The 13,949-nt window shown below is 48.1% G+C and overlaps 7 protein-coding genes and 1 non-coding gene across 8 annotated transcripts; 4 read left to right on the top strand and 4 right to left on the bottom strand.

Annotated features, from left to right (window-relative positions):
• Positions 1–223: 223 nt before the first annotated feature.
• On the bottom strand, positions 224–1,191 carry P175DRAFT_0510886 (uncharacterized protein; the record flags this gene model as incomplete). Its single annotated transcript, XM_040898550.1, has 3 exons — positions 224–325; positions 378–1,001; positions 1,078–1,191. 3 exons carry the CDS (start codon positions 1,189–1,191, stop codon positions 224–226), a joined length of 840 nt encoding a protein of 279 aa, XP_040751062.1.
• A 361-nt stretch (positions 1,192–1,552) lies between these two features.
• P175DRAFT_0503213 (haloacid dehalogenase superfamily protein) lies at positions 1,553–2,632 on the top strand. The gene is made up of 2 exons (XM_040897578.1): positions 1,553–1,718; positions 1,834–2,632. The coding sequence occupies exons 1-2, from the start codon at positions 1,590–1,592 to the stop codon at positions 2,530–2,532; spliced, it is 828 nt and encodes a 275-aa protein (XP_040751061.1). The 5' UTR covers positions 1,553–1,589; the 3' UTR covers positions 2,533–2,632.
• Positions 2,633–3,159: 527 nt separating this feature from the next.
• On the top strand, positions 3,160–3,445 carry P175DRAFT_0503212 (uncharacterized protein). The gene has a single exon (XM_040897577.1). It carries the CDS (start codon positions 3,240–3,242, stop codon positions 3,435–3,437), a length of 198 nt encoding a protein of 65 aa, XP_040751060.1. The 5' UTR covers positions 3,160–3,239; the 3' UTR covers positions 3,438–3,445.
• Positions 3,446–4,227: 782 nt separating this feature from the next.
• Positions 4,228–5,476, bottom strand: P175DRAFT_0503211 (EXPERA domain-containing protein). Its single transcript, XM_040897576.1, has one exon. It carries the CDS (start codon positions 5,135–5,137, stop codon positions 4,397–4,399), a length of 741 nt encoding a protein of 246 aa, XP_040751059.1. The 5' UTR covers positions 5,138–5,476; the 3' UTR covers positions 4,228–4,396.
• An 825-nt stretch (positions 5,477–6,301) lies between these two features.
• Positions 6,302–6,390, bottom strand: P175DRAFT_0t103. The gene has a single exon. It is a non-coding gene; the product is annotated as a tRNA-Val (tRNA).
• A 424-nt stretch (positions 6,391–6,814) lies between these two features.
• On the top strand, positions 6,815–8,024 carry P175DRAFT_0503208 (uncharacterized protein). The gene has a single exon (XM_040897575.1). It carries the CDS (start codon positions 7,234–7,236, stop codon positions 7,849–7,851), a length of 618 nt encoding a protein of 205 aa, XP_040751058.1. The 5' UTR covers positions 6,815–7,233; the 3' UTR covers positions 7,852–8,024.
• Positions 8,025–8,440: 416 nt separating this feature from the next.
• P175DRAFT_0503206 (uncharacterized protein) lies at positions 8,441–9,598 on the top strand. The gene has a single exon (XM_040897574.1). The coding sequence runs from the start codon at positions 8,794–8,796 to the stop codon at positions 9,115–9,117; it is 324 nt and encodes a 107-aa protein (XP_040751057.1). The 5' UTR covers positions 8,441–8,793; the 3' UTR covers positions 9,118–9,598.
• A 1,506-nt stretch (positions 9,599–11,104) lies between these two features.
• Positions 11,105–11,843, bottom strand: P175DRAFT_0483340 (uncharacterized protein; the record flags this gene model as incomplete). Its single annotated transcript, XM_040895531.1, has 2 exons — positions 11,105–11,193; positions 11,408–11,843. The coding sequence occupies 2 exons, from the start codon at positions 11,841–11,843 to the stop codon at positions 11,105–11,107; spliced, it is 525 nt and encodes a 174-aa protein (XP_040751056.1).
• Between the last annotated feature and the right edge of the window lie 2,106 nt (positions 11,844–13,949).

The raw sequence follows: 13,949 nt of genomic DNA, 5'->3' as shown, positions 1-13,949 counted from the left end.
AGTGGTTTTATTAGGGTTTCGCTTTCTTTCTTAAAGCGTTTCTATATCCCATGTTTGCAGGTACTTTCATTATCATAGCAAAGTTCCATGTCCATAATCTGCGTTGTTAATGGTTGGGATATTGAAAATTAAGCCGCGCTCAACAGCATATGCATATATGTATTATGCAAGTATTTCTACTGCACGCACTAGTAGCCTAGAGCAGTCATATCAGACTCCGACATCAGGATTGGAAATTCATGCTGTATCCGCCTGTCTTAGGGTCCTGCACAAAATTAAAGTTATCCGTCGATAGCCCAAATGGCTTTAGGATGCCATTCCCCAACTAAAAATCAGTCAGTTCGCAAACTCACATTGTAGTTATTGCAGAGACTTGCCTCTTTAAGCTTCCCCATCATCTCTGCCATTTCGTTCTCCCGGGCTTTCTTTATCGTCTCGGGGAGCTCCCGGAGCGCCCTGTTTACGATCCTCTTATCATCCGCTGGAAGGTTATCCATAGCAGCGAGGGCTTTGTAGTCCTCCTCCGCCCCTTGGAGACTTCCCCAGCCTCCCAGCTGTGTCTTCGCCTTTGCTCGTCGCATCAGAGCCTTGGCTCGAATTCGCATAACATCCGCCCGTTTTTCATCCATTTTCTGTAACCTCTCTAGTTCTTTCAGCTCATCTTCCTCATCTTCACCACATATTTCCACCACGGCCTCCGTTGATTCCGAATTCTGTTTTTGAGTACCCGAGTCTTCTTCTTTCTCCGGCTGTGTTGGCGGCGGTATTACCCGGTCCAAGCACTCAATACAGGCAGTTGCACTATCTACAGCTGCTTTCCAGTCTTCCATCTTCAAGTAGCAAGCAGCCATATTACTCCGAAGAACGGCGACTTCATAGTCGAGATAATTGGGGCACGAAGCGAGGGCGCGATCGTACGTCGAAATAGCTTGGTTATAGGACGCAACGGAGTAAAGTTTATTAGCTTCTGCTTTTATTGTACGAGATTCTTCTAGAAGGCGCTGTGCGTTAGAAGTCCCGGGTCAGTGTTGTTGCCTTTTATTGAAAGAGGGGGGCGGAGTATGCCGGAGAACTCACGGTTTCTTCTTCGACGGGAAAGTGGGCATCGTGGAAGATATCTTCTTCCTCGCTGTTACTGGAAGCTGAGTTCCTTCGATCCCTCTGCTTCTTGAACGGGTCAGTTGTCGACATTTCGTAACAGTTCGTGTTGCGAAGCTTCAAGGAGCTCAAGTTGGACTGTGGAGTTGATTTCAAGATATTTGGTTGACATCGGAGACTCGGACTTGGAACCCCGAGCTCTCCTGGCCTGAGGCAGCAGCCCCGCGGCAACGATCTTTGGTTTGATAAACTCGAGTCACCCAAGGAAATGCAGCAATTCGAAGCAGTAACAACTTTTCACTCCTGTCGAAGAACCGCCTCAAGTCCACCGATTGTTGAATTCCTTACCTAAGAATGACGAACTCTATTCCAGAGTAAGCATAAGCACTCTTCATCTCGCGCTGGTTTTATCCAATTCCAAGTACTAATGTCCCCCCCCCCCCCCCCCCCCCCACTTTAGTCTCCCCCGCGTTCGGGCATGTCTGTTTGACATGGACGGGTTGTTGATCGACTCGGAAGACAGATATACTGCAATCACAAACAAAGTTCTTGCAGAGTATGGCAAGCCAAATCTCCCGTGGTCCATTAAGGCTCAACTTCAGGGCCGGCCCCAGCCAGAAGTACGTTCTGGCTCTTCCTGACTTGTCTAACCTACTCCACTTCCTGCTGCTGCTAGATACAGGAGAATTATGGCTGGCTTCTACATTTCTCAATCCTAACCATGATATCAATTAGGCTGTCAAAATCTTCAGCCACTGGGCTCAGCTACCAATCTCCCAGGACGAATATGCCGCCAAGGTAGCTGCTCTGCAAGCCGTATACTTCCCCGAGTCCCAGCCTCTACCAGGGGTAAAGACTCTCCTGTCGAAGCTTGTCTCAACACAGGCTACCGACCAGCCAGTCTATATCGCACTAGCTACATCCTCGCATAAGAGGAATTACCACTTGAAGACCGATCATCTGCAGGATCTCTTTTCTGTTTTCCCCGAACCTCAGCGTGTCCTGGGCGATGACCCACGCATTGGGAAAGGTCGTGGAAAGCCACTCCCAGATATCTATCTGCTAGCACTAGAGACTATCAATGCGACCCTGCGGGAGCGCGGAGAGAAGGAGATCGCCCCCGAGGAGTGCCTGGTGTTTGAAGATGCCGTTCCAGGTGTAGAAGCCGGGAGGAGAGCCGGCATGAGAGTTGTCTGGGTTCCTCACCTCGGTCTGCTAGAGGCATATAAAGGCCGAGAGGCGGAAGTTTTGGCCGGCCTGACTGGACAGCATAAAGAGGAGGAGAAGTCAGAGCCGGAGAAGGAGGCTGATGAACTCACAGCTGCGAGAATGCAAAGTTCTGGGTCGCCTGGCAAGCTTAATGATGGATTGGCCAATTTGCTGCTTACCCTGGAAGACTTCCCTTACGAACAATACGGCATTCGCCCGGCATAGACTTCAGTGTAAAGATCTATCTCCCCATAATAGAGCTGTATTTAGATTTCCTCGCTACACTAATTGTCTAATTCGCTCAACTACTATCCATACGGAGTACACCAAAACAGATGAACCCCCCCACGTCTCCATCTCACTGCGCAACCACGCCCGGATCCTTCTCATCCACGATACCATCCTAAGCATTGCCCAGATAGCCTTGGCCTTGGGCTCGTTCAAGGCAAAGAGCAACGAACTAAACTCTCCCAAGAATTTCCCTGGACTCCATTCGAGCACGAGGTATCCTTCCAAGAGTGGCTTGTCGCATAGCACGGCCCCAGGAACTTGTTGTTATACGTGTAGATATTTCCCACAAAGGAGCCAGCAGACGCTTTAGCCCAGTCCGATTTCGGGTCACACTGATCAACCCAGTACCAGTTTCCGTAGAAGGACCAGGACTTCCAGCATGCATTGGTGGCGTAGTTTGCCACGGTTGTGATGTCGTTGCAGACATCTCTTCAAAGGGTCCATCATATGTTAGCTTCCATTGTCTAGAATCGAAGTCGAAGGAAGCTACCCTTAGGTACCTCGGGCTAGTACTCACCGGCCAGTGTAGGTCATTTCCACATCAAAGTATGAACCGCTGCACCAGTCTGTTGTTTTTGTCGTTAGGCTGAGTTTCTTAGAGAGAGGGGGGGGGGTGAAGTGAAGTGACTTACCGCCAGAGCATGTCGTGTAGAAATGCTCCCAGAAAACAATGTCATTGTTGGATCGGGTTTCTGCAGGAATGGCGAGTGAGCATTATCTTTCAGGCCACGAGTAGTGGATATCATGGATACAGCATACCCAGTGCCGGTGCATCAGATGCCGTCTCGTTATGCGCAACCCAGTCGTCGAGTTCCGCTTTGGTCAAGAACTGTGTGTAAAGTCAGACGGACGAATTCACAATTCAAATATTGGGAAACAAACCCGCTCTCCAACAATTTCTCCCTCCAGGTTGTGGAAGACCAGCACTTGGGTGGAGTTTTCACTCGTGTTATCAACTGGTCTGGCGAAGACAGGCGTCAAGGCAGAAAGAGCCAGAAGAAAGGCACTGGTGGCTTGCATCTTGTACCTTATTGAAAGTGTTCACTGGATTTCTGATCAACGGGAATTCTGGGTTGGGCATTCCTGTGCAAATGTCGGGGATCTGGCGCAATATATCCTTTTCCCAGGCTTAAAGAGGCCATGGCCTATATTCTTGTACCACTTGTACAGTATAGCCAGCGCTCTTCCCTCAATTGGACGGAAAATCTCCAGCCCAGCGCTGAGTAAACTCGAGTCAGCGTTGCAATGGCAAGCTCTAAAATCTGACTGTTCAAATATGCTGTATCCGGAATTGCCAAGCTCAAATATGGCGGCTAAAAGCGAACTATCGTGTATTTCTTCCTCAGCTTTTCTGGACTATGAGTAAGTACTCCAGACCGCATTCCCGCACTTGCATCGCGTCTCCACCACAGGGGGTCCGAGATACCGCAAGTACCGCAGGGATTCCACTGATCAACAGAACATAATTCAAATCTATGGACTCGTTGAGCGATTGAATGAAATCCCGCTAAACCCACACTATTCAACCTTCTCGCTACATGGCATGGCGGTCGATCGATCTCGGTCCAGACTCCCCCTGATGTATCCGGTAATCTTTCTATTCTCCAGGCTAGCGGGAATCTACTAGTGTAATCATTCTCATAAACAACCGTCCGAACGAGATATCAAATAGCTCTATGAGTGGAAATCTCTAGTCTTCTTGGCTCCGTATCCATACATATATATATATATATAGCAATTAACCCGAAAGCAGCCCACCTTCTTCATTAAACGTCTTGCAGTCCAGATAGCTCATCAATCATTTCGCCTTGCGTTTCACATTAGTAGTTCCTTCAGCGAGCACAAACACGCTCCGCACCTCCTGCACGGCCACCCAGAGTACCCAAAGAGGGATCCAGACCCAGAGCGTGTTGAAAAACACCAAATAAAACCACAAGTACACCGCATTCCCGGTCTCCAGCTGCGTACTCCCGGTGAGCCACTCCGGCGCAAAGGTCATAAATCCACCGTAGAGCTCGGCGGTCGCCAGCGCGGTCGCAACCAACCAGAGCTTCCCTTTTGCGGGACCCTTCACTTCTGCACTGTACTTGGGGCTCGATGAAACATAGAGCAGATAGCAGATGTACACCGCAGCCGGGCCTCCCAGAAAAACAGTCAACATTTCAAGGGAGATCACGGTGGCATCGGCAACAGCCCAGCGGTGGTCTGCTTTTGCGTACTCTTGCCAAAGGCGCGCGCTGGGCCCGGTCCCGTGTGCGGCGCCATAGACTCGGTCTTTAATACCCAGGAATGCGACTTCTTGGCCGATGCCAGAGGGCAGGGTTGCGTAACTGGTGAAGCACTCGTAGAGGAATGAGCCCTCGATAAAAACGTGGGTGAGGGCGTCGTAGGCGTGCCAGAAGAAGAGGATGCGATTTCGTGGGTCCTTTGCGGGTATCAGAGTCGTACCGAGTATATAGGCGATTGGCATAAATGATAGCGCAAAGGCGATGCAGAGCATCGTTGGCATATCAAGATTGAAGGGGGCGGGGGTGGACATGGTGAGCAATCAAGCCAGTTTGGCTGGCTTCTGCGCGGTGTTGTATAGGTTGCGACAGAGTTACTCAGGAGCTTCGAGATTGTATTGATCAGGATATATATATATATATATATATCTGCAGGAAGGAAAAATCTCGTGTTCAACCAACATTGATATACTCTCAAGTCCGTCAATGGGTTGCGGCGCGTGCTCGAAAGAAATAGATTTTTCGTCGTCGGCCCCTGAAAATGTCAGCGCGATGTTTACGAGATCTGCAGCCTAAGGCACCAATCAACCCTGGATCGACAACCTTCATTAAACTCTTCAACCTCGACGTCTCCTTTTTATCCATTCGCGTCGAATTCAAGGGGGGTGGAAGAGCAACCACGATGTTTTCTTTGAATTCAAAGAAGAACAGCACCCTTGCTCTTCCAAGCTTCTCGCTCTCCCCCTGTCTCTTACCCCAGACAATAAAAGCTTCCCGCCGTCGGTACGGAGTATGGGCAGTCAGCTCCTAGCGCATCTAGTCCGCTGCTCTCACTGGACAAATAGACGAACAGGCTTAAAAAAAGGGCGCTTTCATTCCGCCGTACGTCATTCAATGGTTTATAGCGAACATTGTGAGTATCCTCTCGGACCTCTCTGTTTAACTGCAATAATTACTGACCCTGAGGAGCGCATAATAGTTCATGGATCAGACCTTTGTTATCTAGTCTGGCTTCCCCTCTAGCATTCTTCCCGATCCCAATTCCTGGAGATCTGTCCATAATTATAACGACATGGGTCTTAGTACAGGGTGCATATACTCCGTACATACATATTTATACAGTCACGTAGATAACAAAGCCAAGTCAGGCCAACAGTTTACCTCGGGATTGTAGACGAGTCAATTAACTCCAGGATCTACTCCGTATAGGGTGGTCAAAAGAAAAAATGGACAATAATTTTATTGTTCTAGTTCCAGAAATATACCTAGACTAGGTAAGTATGAATCTCATGATTTACTTATCCGTCCCTCTACAACCCATGATTTGTCCAACTGACAGCCAAATACCGGCGAGCCCATGCATCAATCAGCGTGTGGATCAAAAAGTCCAAAAAAATATATATATATATAACGATGGATTGACGGAGATGAATCACACAATGTTGATCAATCAGAAGCATTAAAAAATGACAAAAAAGTAGTCACGCCCGGGATCGAACCGGGAACCATCTCGGAATTGAATTCAGCTGATGTGAACGAGATATCATAACCATTAGACCACGTGACTGTTCATGTTTACTTGGGGGACGATATTGTTTAATATCCCATGAAAATTAAGATCTACCAGGATAGAGTTTTGGTATACCTCTGTTAAGCTCGGGTGATGTTATCCAATGTTCTTTCGGTCCCATAGGAGGAAGCACATTAAGCTTTTGCGGGGCGATCCGCAGCGATATGTTGGCTGACAATGCTCCTTGGTAGCGAGACCCTGTCATGCATTCCCAAGATCTAGGGTAAAACTTGCAGCATCTTATCACGAACGTATGCTGCGACGAAAAAGCGATAGCTTAGAGAAATATCGAGAACGTGCCTGAAATTTCAATGCGACATTTTCCTTTCAGGCCTTGTGATTAGTCGCTCCCAAAGTTGCCTAGTCAAACAGGCTTAAGAGCTTTTTATGCGATGACTCCATACAAATCCTATTCCATAATGCGAAACCGTAGGTGGGTTACAATACCGAAACCCCGTGAAGCCCTTGTACTTTCTGTCTCACATCTTGTGTTTTAAAACCGTCACCAGGGCGAGCTTCCTGCACGGCTTCTGGAGCGCGTGCGCCTGTCCCATACCGGCCATATGACCAACCAGTACCTTGGGGCTGAGTGGCTATAATACGGCCAGAGCTACTCACCTTTCCTATGAGCTTTGCTTTTTTCACTACTATGGAGCTTTGCCCGCTTAGTTGCCCGGGAGCTTCGCTTTGACATGACGGGAAACGGGGCTGTACCTTGCCACTAGTTTTGCTTGCTCTTCTGCCGGGATCACTTTACCCTCTATCTAGGGTGATATTGGTATTGTTTTAAAAGCCCGTGTCGCTCGTTGTGTCTCTTTGATACTGCCAGACTCAATCAATATGCCACACTTACTCCACCACCACCACCACCACCACCGACGCCGCTACTCCTGGCCCTACTGCAACTCAGGGCAGCGCCTACGTGAGCGACGAAACCTCCCTATTATCACGATACGGGGTCCACCTAATCAATATGCATCCCCTTTCTTAACCCCAGTGGTCTCAGAGGATCTACTTGAAGACGACGTCGTCTCCGCAGGGATCATGCATTCTCAGCCTCCACGACCCCTTTACCGACTCTGGTCCTCGTCTTCTTCTTCCTTCCCCGAAACCAGTCATATGGAGTACCAAAGTAGAGCTAAAGATTCTAGCCCTGGGTCCGGGCTTGGGTGTGGGTGCGGGTCTCTTCGTCGAATGACCCAGCCGCCATTAGACAGGACTCGCTCCCTCCTCGTGTTACCAACGACACTTTCTGCAGGCCAGGCGATGATATCACCATACTGGATTGAGAGACTTTCCGCCCACCCTATGCCTCATAGCAATGGGCCAGGGAGATTAGCAGAAGGCGATGCTCGGGCCCGTCTAGCGGTAAACAGAAACCATAGACGCTGTCACTCTGAGAGACCGCGTGCTTGGAAAGAGCCTAGTGAGAACTTGTGGACGCTTCAAGAGGAGTAATACATTGCCTAGTTATGTACTTCTCTTATTTTGTCATTGACGAATTACGTTTATCGATTCTTGTTTTCTCTTTATCGGTTGGGGGGGGTAGTTTTTCTGCTTTGACATCGATCAGAATGCATAATAAATGATAGGCAGGGATAGAAAAGCATATAAAGTAGCCGAATGGCAGGTTAATTCTACCATTTTTGTTTGAAAAGATTGCATGTTTTTAGAGTGCCTGATCATATTCAAATTTTGGAAATGGTGTTCAGAATGCGTCAGAGTGTTCTTGGGATTCTTGGGGCCTTCGATGAGCCGCAAGTAAATTAGCCCGATTCCGAGTCATGTGGGGGGAAATGACTCAGAAACAAAAAGTTTCACCGACACCAGGTGTTCACCGACAAGACTACACACAAAGCGGGAAAAGAAGTGCGAAACCCAGCAGGCAGAAGCGGTCAAACTTCCCGTCATCGATGGGGGCCAAAGACAGGGGACTTGCTCTCCAGCAGTCAAGAACGGGCACTAGACCTTATTGATGGGCCTGGAGGACTTGCTGGCGCCATCCGATTCGCCCTGGAGATACACTCTGGTATGGGTGCCCGGCTCGCACGTCGTCCGCTGATAGGATCACACGGGTTGGCGATAATGCTAGCGTCTGCCCTACAAGGACCATTCCCCAACTGACGGTCTGGGACTCGGGAGTCAGGATTAGATCTGGATGAAGCACGTTCCAATTAGATATAAATAAGGGTGTGGATTTGTTGAAGGTTGGACTGCACTTTTCTTCATCCCTCCCACTCTATACGCCATCAAACCACGTCGGCCTCTATACATCATCCTCCCCAAGTAAAGACTAGGCAGACAAGGATCGAAAAATCGCTCTCCCACTCCTCCTCCTCTTCCTTCTCTGTCTGGAAGCCCCAGCAGCAATCTACTACATCCAACTCCATTTCCACGGCCATGGACTCCAGAAGAAGCACTCGTTCTCACTCCGGGAGCATTGACACCTTCAATTCCCGCAAATCATTCACCTTCTCGTCCACAGATCGCCCATCACGCCCAGAAAGCCCTGCACAAATGTCTCCCGCCTTCCACAACAGCCGTCGCTCGGGCTCCTACCACTCCAACCACTCCCGCAAGAGCAGTGAGGACCGTCGTCGCTACGACAACACCGTATACCACTATGGTCGACACTCCAACTACTGGTTGTTCGGCGGGTTCAGCGTTCGAGACACAGTCCGTGACGGCGTCGACTGGGTCCGCCAACACGGGAAGAAGAGCTGAATTCTCATCTCACTCCCGCGCGAGAAAAGGGATTGAGCAGAACAGAATATTCAAACGATGCAGAGAAACCCCGCTTTCATCTCCTCCGATAAGATGCACGAGATTGCACCGAGTGTCGCAGCCATACTGAACGGATAGGCAAACATTGCGGCATGCCCTTCAGTCAGACTCTAATCAACCACTTCAAATCAAGGAAGATACGATGGATGCATGGCCGGTCGTTAATGCTATAATATAATGCACCCTTACCACCCGAGACCGCAAAGAGTTCACGCAAGGGAATTGAGATTCTCCGCAGAGCGCAACTCTCAATCTCCCTGGTTAGGAGGACTCTGTCTCCCTCAGTGGACTGGAATTTCATTTCTTTACAGCCTGCAGAGTTCTATACAGGCACTTTGGCGACTTATTCTCATTACTTACTTTTCTTATTTTTTACTTGGTCAAATCAAATTACACCAATTTATTTTTATTTTTATTATTATTTTATTTTCTCCCTCGTATTCAGTAAGCACGCTATTTGCGCACTATTAGTACGCTCTACTCCGTACCGATCAAGTACTTTTAGAGAAGAAGAAAAGAAAAGAAAAAGAGGGCCATGCCGAAGCCTCGGTTAAGGGGGGGGGTCCTAGTAGATAACACACTAGCTTTCTGGTGATTTCGGACATGGTAGGATCTGGGTTCATCAGAAATAGCATATTGCTATTGTTGACTTGGTGTATCTCGTATAAATTAACAGTAACGATTTAGTTGTAAATGGAGGTGGATATCATCATCATCATCATCATCGCTATAATGTGGCTCCGGTTGATATCTATTATTCCGGGTGAGGCGGGAGATGGCTTTTCTGCCTGCATATATATATAAATGGAATCAGGCCAAGTAGTTCAGGCTTTTAGGCTGATGATGGCGAATTAAAATGTCACCAGGAAAACTAGTTAACTATAGAGAGGCAGCACCTGTTCCCTTCAAGATATTAGCGCATCCTATCAGTAAAAAAATCCCTTACAAACAGGGCCCAGGTATACTAGAGAACGTGCACTTCCTTTTATATATAGCCCTATCAACCCAGAGGCTTGTTTCGCGTATCCACGTCAAATCCTGTTTAATCATTCACACACACACGCGACAGATATATAGTGAATCCAGGTATGTTACATACGTACCAAAAACATTGCTCTATAGGTTCTTCTCTATCAAAATGAGCTTGTGCAAGGCTCAGCTACCAGTCCAATACCGTGTGTCCTTCTCAGCAGGGCTAGATATGTATTCCCAAACCCATCATCTTCATCCGTTAGCGGGTATATTCAAATTGAAGAAATCAGTATAGTAAACGGTCTGCCAGGAAACGGCTGTCCTTGAGACTCAGCGGGATTCTGATCTCCCTTGTAATGGTTCTTTGAAAAGCATTACCGTTGGGACATTTATCCTGATATCAAGTTCTCCTGTCCCTTGTGATGCTTCATTCCGTCCCTGCTGAGATTGGCAAGATGAGAGAGTCTTCAGATGTTAGTCACATCGGATGGGCTTTGCAGGCCTTTGCCTCCTTTCCCGGAGGGGCCATTCTAGAGTGCAATTGCAGTGTCCCGGAGTCTCTGAATGGGGGAAGAGAAGGTATCTAGGGAGTAAGCCCGATCGGGACGACATCACATGCGCTCGGACATACTCGGACAGAACAACAAAGGGCAAAGGATGAGAAGGAACAGGGGAAGCTGTTTGTGTAGGATAAAAGAATTTATGTAAGATTGCTTTTGGTAGGTGTAATTGAATAGTTAGGGTTCCGTGTATGTACGTAACCCCACAATTGGTGGGAAAGATAGAAAGCGGTTGAAGCCAAACTCCTCGCTTCTCCTCAACACCAGACTCACACTAACTATGAACGCGAAACAGAATGTCAGAACAATAGAATAAGATAAGAGACATGAAGCCGTAAATCAAGAAAAAAAAAAAAAAAAAAAAAAACAATTAAGAATTCAAAGCCACAGAGAATTCACGCCTGTTGCCACGCAGCAATATCAGCCGAGGATATGTCGATATTCTCGGGGACTAAACTCTGCAGCTTAGACAGTTGCAGCGGCGCTAGTGATGAGTTTGTTCAAGTCAGCAATCGAATAGTTCAAATGGTCTCATACCTATCGAAGGATAGTTTAGATACGACTCTTTCCTGGGAGCCTGGAGAGTTCGACAAAGTACCTGAACCGGGGAGGAGAGGAGAGATTTGAAAAAAAAAAAAAAAAAAAAAAAAAAAAAGGGGGGGGGGGGGAGAGGGTACTGATGCAAGGTAAGAACATACTTGGATTTTGAGAAGCAGCTGCCCCTGCATGGACATGGATAACTGCCGACTCAAGGAACTCCCTCGTCGTCACACCATTGTATGAAGCAGCACCCAGCATGACTCTGAGTTTGTATTTCCCCGGCGCTCCAATTGTCAGTGGGCCGAAGCGAGCGTATCCGCTCGTGGTATTCCCGCTTCGACTGCGAACACTCGACGTGACCGTTCCTGTTAGGCCGGTGAGGGGCCTCGTGCCCGTCTCGTCCCGGAGAGAGACATTGGCCACTAACTGCTGGACGGAGCTGTTTCTTGTGGAGCCAACGGGCCGTACGGCGACAACAACAGGGAGGGTGAATGGTACACCTGGGCGGACTGCGACAGGAGGGGTAATTTCGAAAGTGATGCCGTACTCGCGGCTTGAGCTGCCACCGTCGGTCACTGCACTGCCCTGGACCATCTTTGCAGTACCTGAGGGGGGATCGAATGTGTAGAATATGGGGGTGGTCTCTTCCGAGTGTTGGGGGAGACAACGGAAGGCGAGTGAGTCTATAGAAACTATGATTTGGAACAAAGGGTTTAGAAGTTTTGGTATTCGAAGGCGAGAAAAGGACCTTACGCAATGAGGGAGAAGGGAATTTTTTATAGATCCGCCGGGCTAAAGCCAAACGGACGAGGCCAAAGACGCCCACAGTGATTGTGATTCAAATGTAATACGAGATTGTTACTGAAGGGTTCCCGGGAGTCTTCAATTATCAACGGAAATGTAGTCGATATGCTCCAGTCAATAATCATCATTTGCCACCACCAACGGCCAACTATGTCCCAGGAGATCTGCAAGACGGAGTATGTGTAGCATACAAAGGAAGGAATATATTGAGTAGAAGACGGATACTGGAACGATAATGCTGCAAGATGCAAAAAGGCTGTATACATTCCATTCTTCTATCGTTTTTTTTTTTTTTTTTTTTTTTTTTTTTTTTTTCTCTGCGCCTTTTCTTGATTTACCCTGCTTACTCTTTAGCAATTCTGTTTTGTCCACATCCATCAGGGTAATTACTAGTGTGAAGATGGTGTTGCCTTTGAATCTACCTAGCTTACTCCGTAGTCAAGGTTAAGAAAGCGATCTGTCAGATCTGCTAAATTACTAGCCACAAGTGAAGCTTAAACTTCCTGAACCCTGTAGTCTCCCTGTACCTTGGCGTATACAGGGCAGCAAATGATCCCGGGTTCATGGAAGATTTGCTTTTGCTTTCCTCGTTCTTTCTGCATATTTTCTTTTTTTTTTTTTTTTTTTTTTTTTTTTTCTTTCTTCTGTCGGGCGTGCATGTAGTTTCCTCACTCCTCACGTCACTATGTTTCTTTTTCCTTTATCCCTTTCCCCAGCTGCGACTCCAGGTGGCTGTCTGGGCCTTGGGACAGGAAAAAGCGAGGGTAGATCGATCGGTGTCTCCCATTTTTCCCCTTGCATGGATTCCGGTGTTCGGGAAGCAATGAGCTACTAAGAACTAGCGAATAGGGTACTAGCGGAGCACCCATCGCGACTAATATTGTTCACCACGTTCTTGACAAGTAAGAGGAACGTATCTCCTCCAAAAAGAGAGAAAAAAAAAAGAAAAGAAAAAAAAAGAAAACAGACCATGTTAGCTAGTACACACTTCCCTATCACTCACTTCCCCCCCTCTTTCACCAAAGGTAGATTTAAAATCCTGCTGTGTGTTTACCATAGATCAGGCACAGGATCAGCCATAATCCACCCTGGTTGTCACCAGAACTCAGCCGATGATAGGACCCCGCGATCGGAGCGAACGCCGCTTTACTTCCAAGAATCTGAACTCCACCTCAGCCTCAGATACGATACTGTGGCGCATGACTCCTGGAGCGGGGTTATACCAAGTGATCGGGTGCAAGGAACTCCTTTGGGTACGCTTGGTCTCAATAGTGTCTCCGCTCAAAAAGCAACATGGCCCACTGTTCATGTAAAAATTTTGCTTGTTGCGCGCGTGAAGATCCACGTCCCATTTCCTGGGTTCTGCAGTTCTGATTACTTCTGTTCGAGATCCCCCCTCTCTCCGGCACTAAAGTAGATCGATCCTCCCGTCTATAGATGCCCCCCCCCCCCCCCCCACCATATGGAGAATAATATACAGCATTCACCAATCATACGGGAGCTATTTGCACCAGGAACAGCCGGCCTTTGGACAGTCCTCTAGCGGTGACCACTTAGACCATCACAAATGCATAATAGTGCATTACCAGGGGCCTCGAAATATCCACTGTTTCCCGCATACTCGGTCGCCAGAGCCAAATCCTGAGGATTTAGTTTTACGCAGGATAAATTTATATGCTGGTCCGAGCAGCTGCCGCAAAATGGGCGCTCCGTATGCCATATGCCATTACAGTGCGGCCGTCTTTCTTTTGCCATCTCGTCCTTTTGATCTGCAATGCAATGCACGATCCATCCATGGATCGGCGCTACGCATTAGAGTTGGGGCATTACTAGCCACAGCTGAGTGGCGGTGTATAGAAATCAACGGTCGTGATGTGGCGGTGAAGTATCAATTCC

Source organism: Aspergillus ochraceoroseus (genome assembly GCF_002846915.1).
Source record: "Aspergillus ochraceoroseus IBT 24754 chromosome Unknown P175scaffold_6, whole genome shotgun sequence".
Classification (NCBI taxonomy): domain Eukaryota; kingdom Fungi; phylum Ascomycota; class Eurotiomycetes; order Eurotiales; family Aspergillaceae; genus Aspergillus; species Aspergillus ochraceoroseus.
This window is presented reverse-complemented; position numbering and strand designations above follow the sequence as displayed.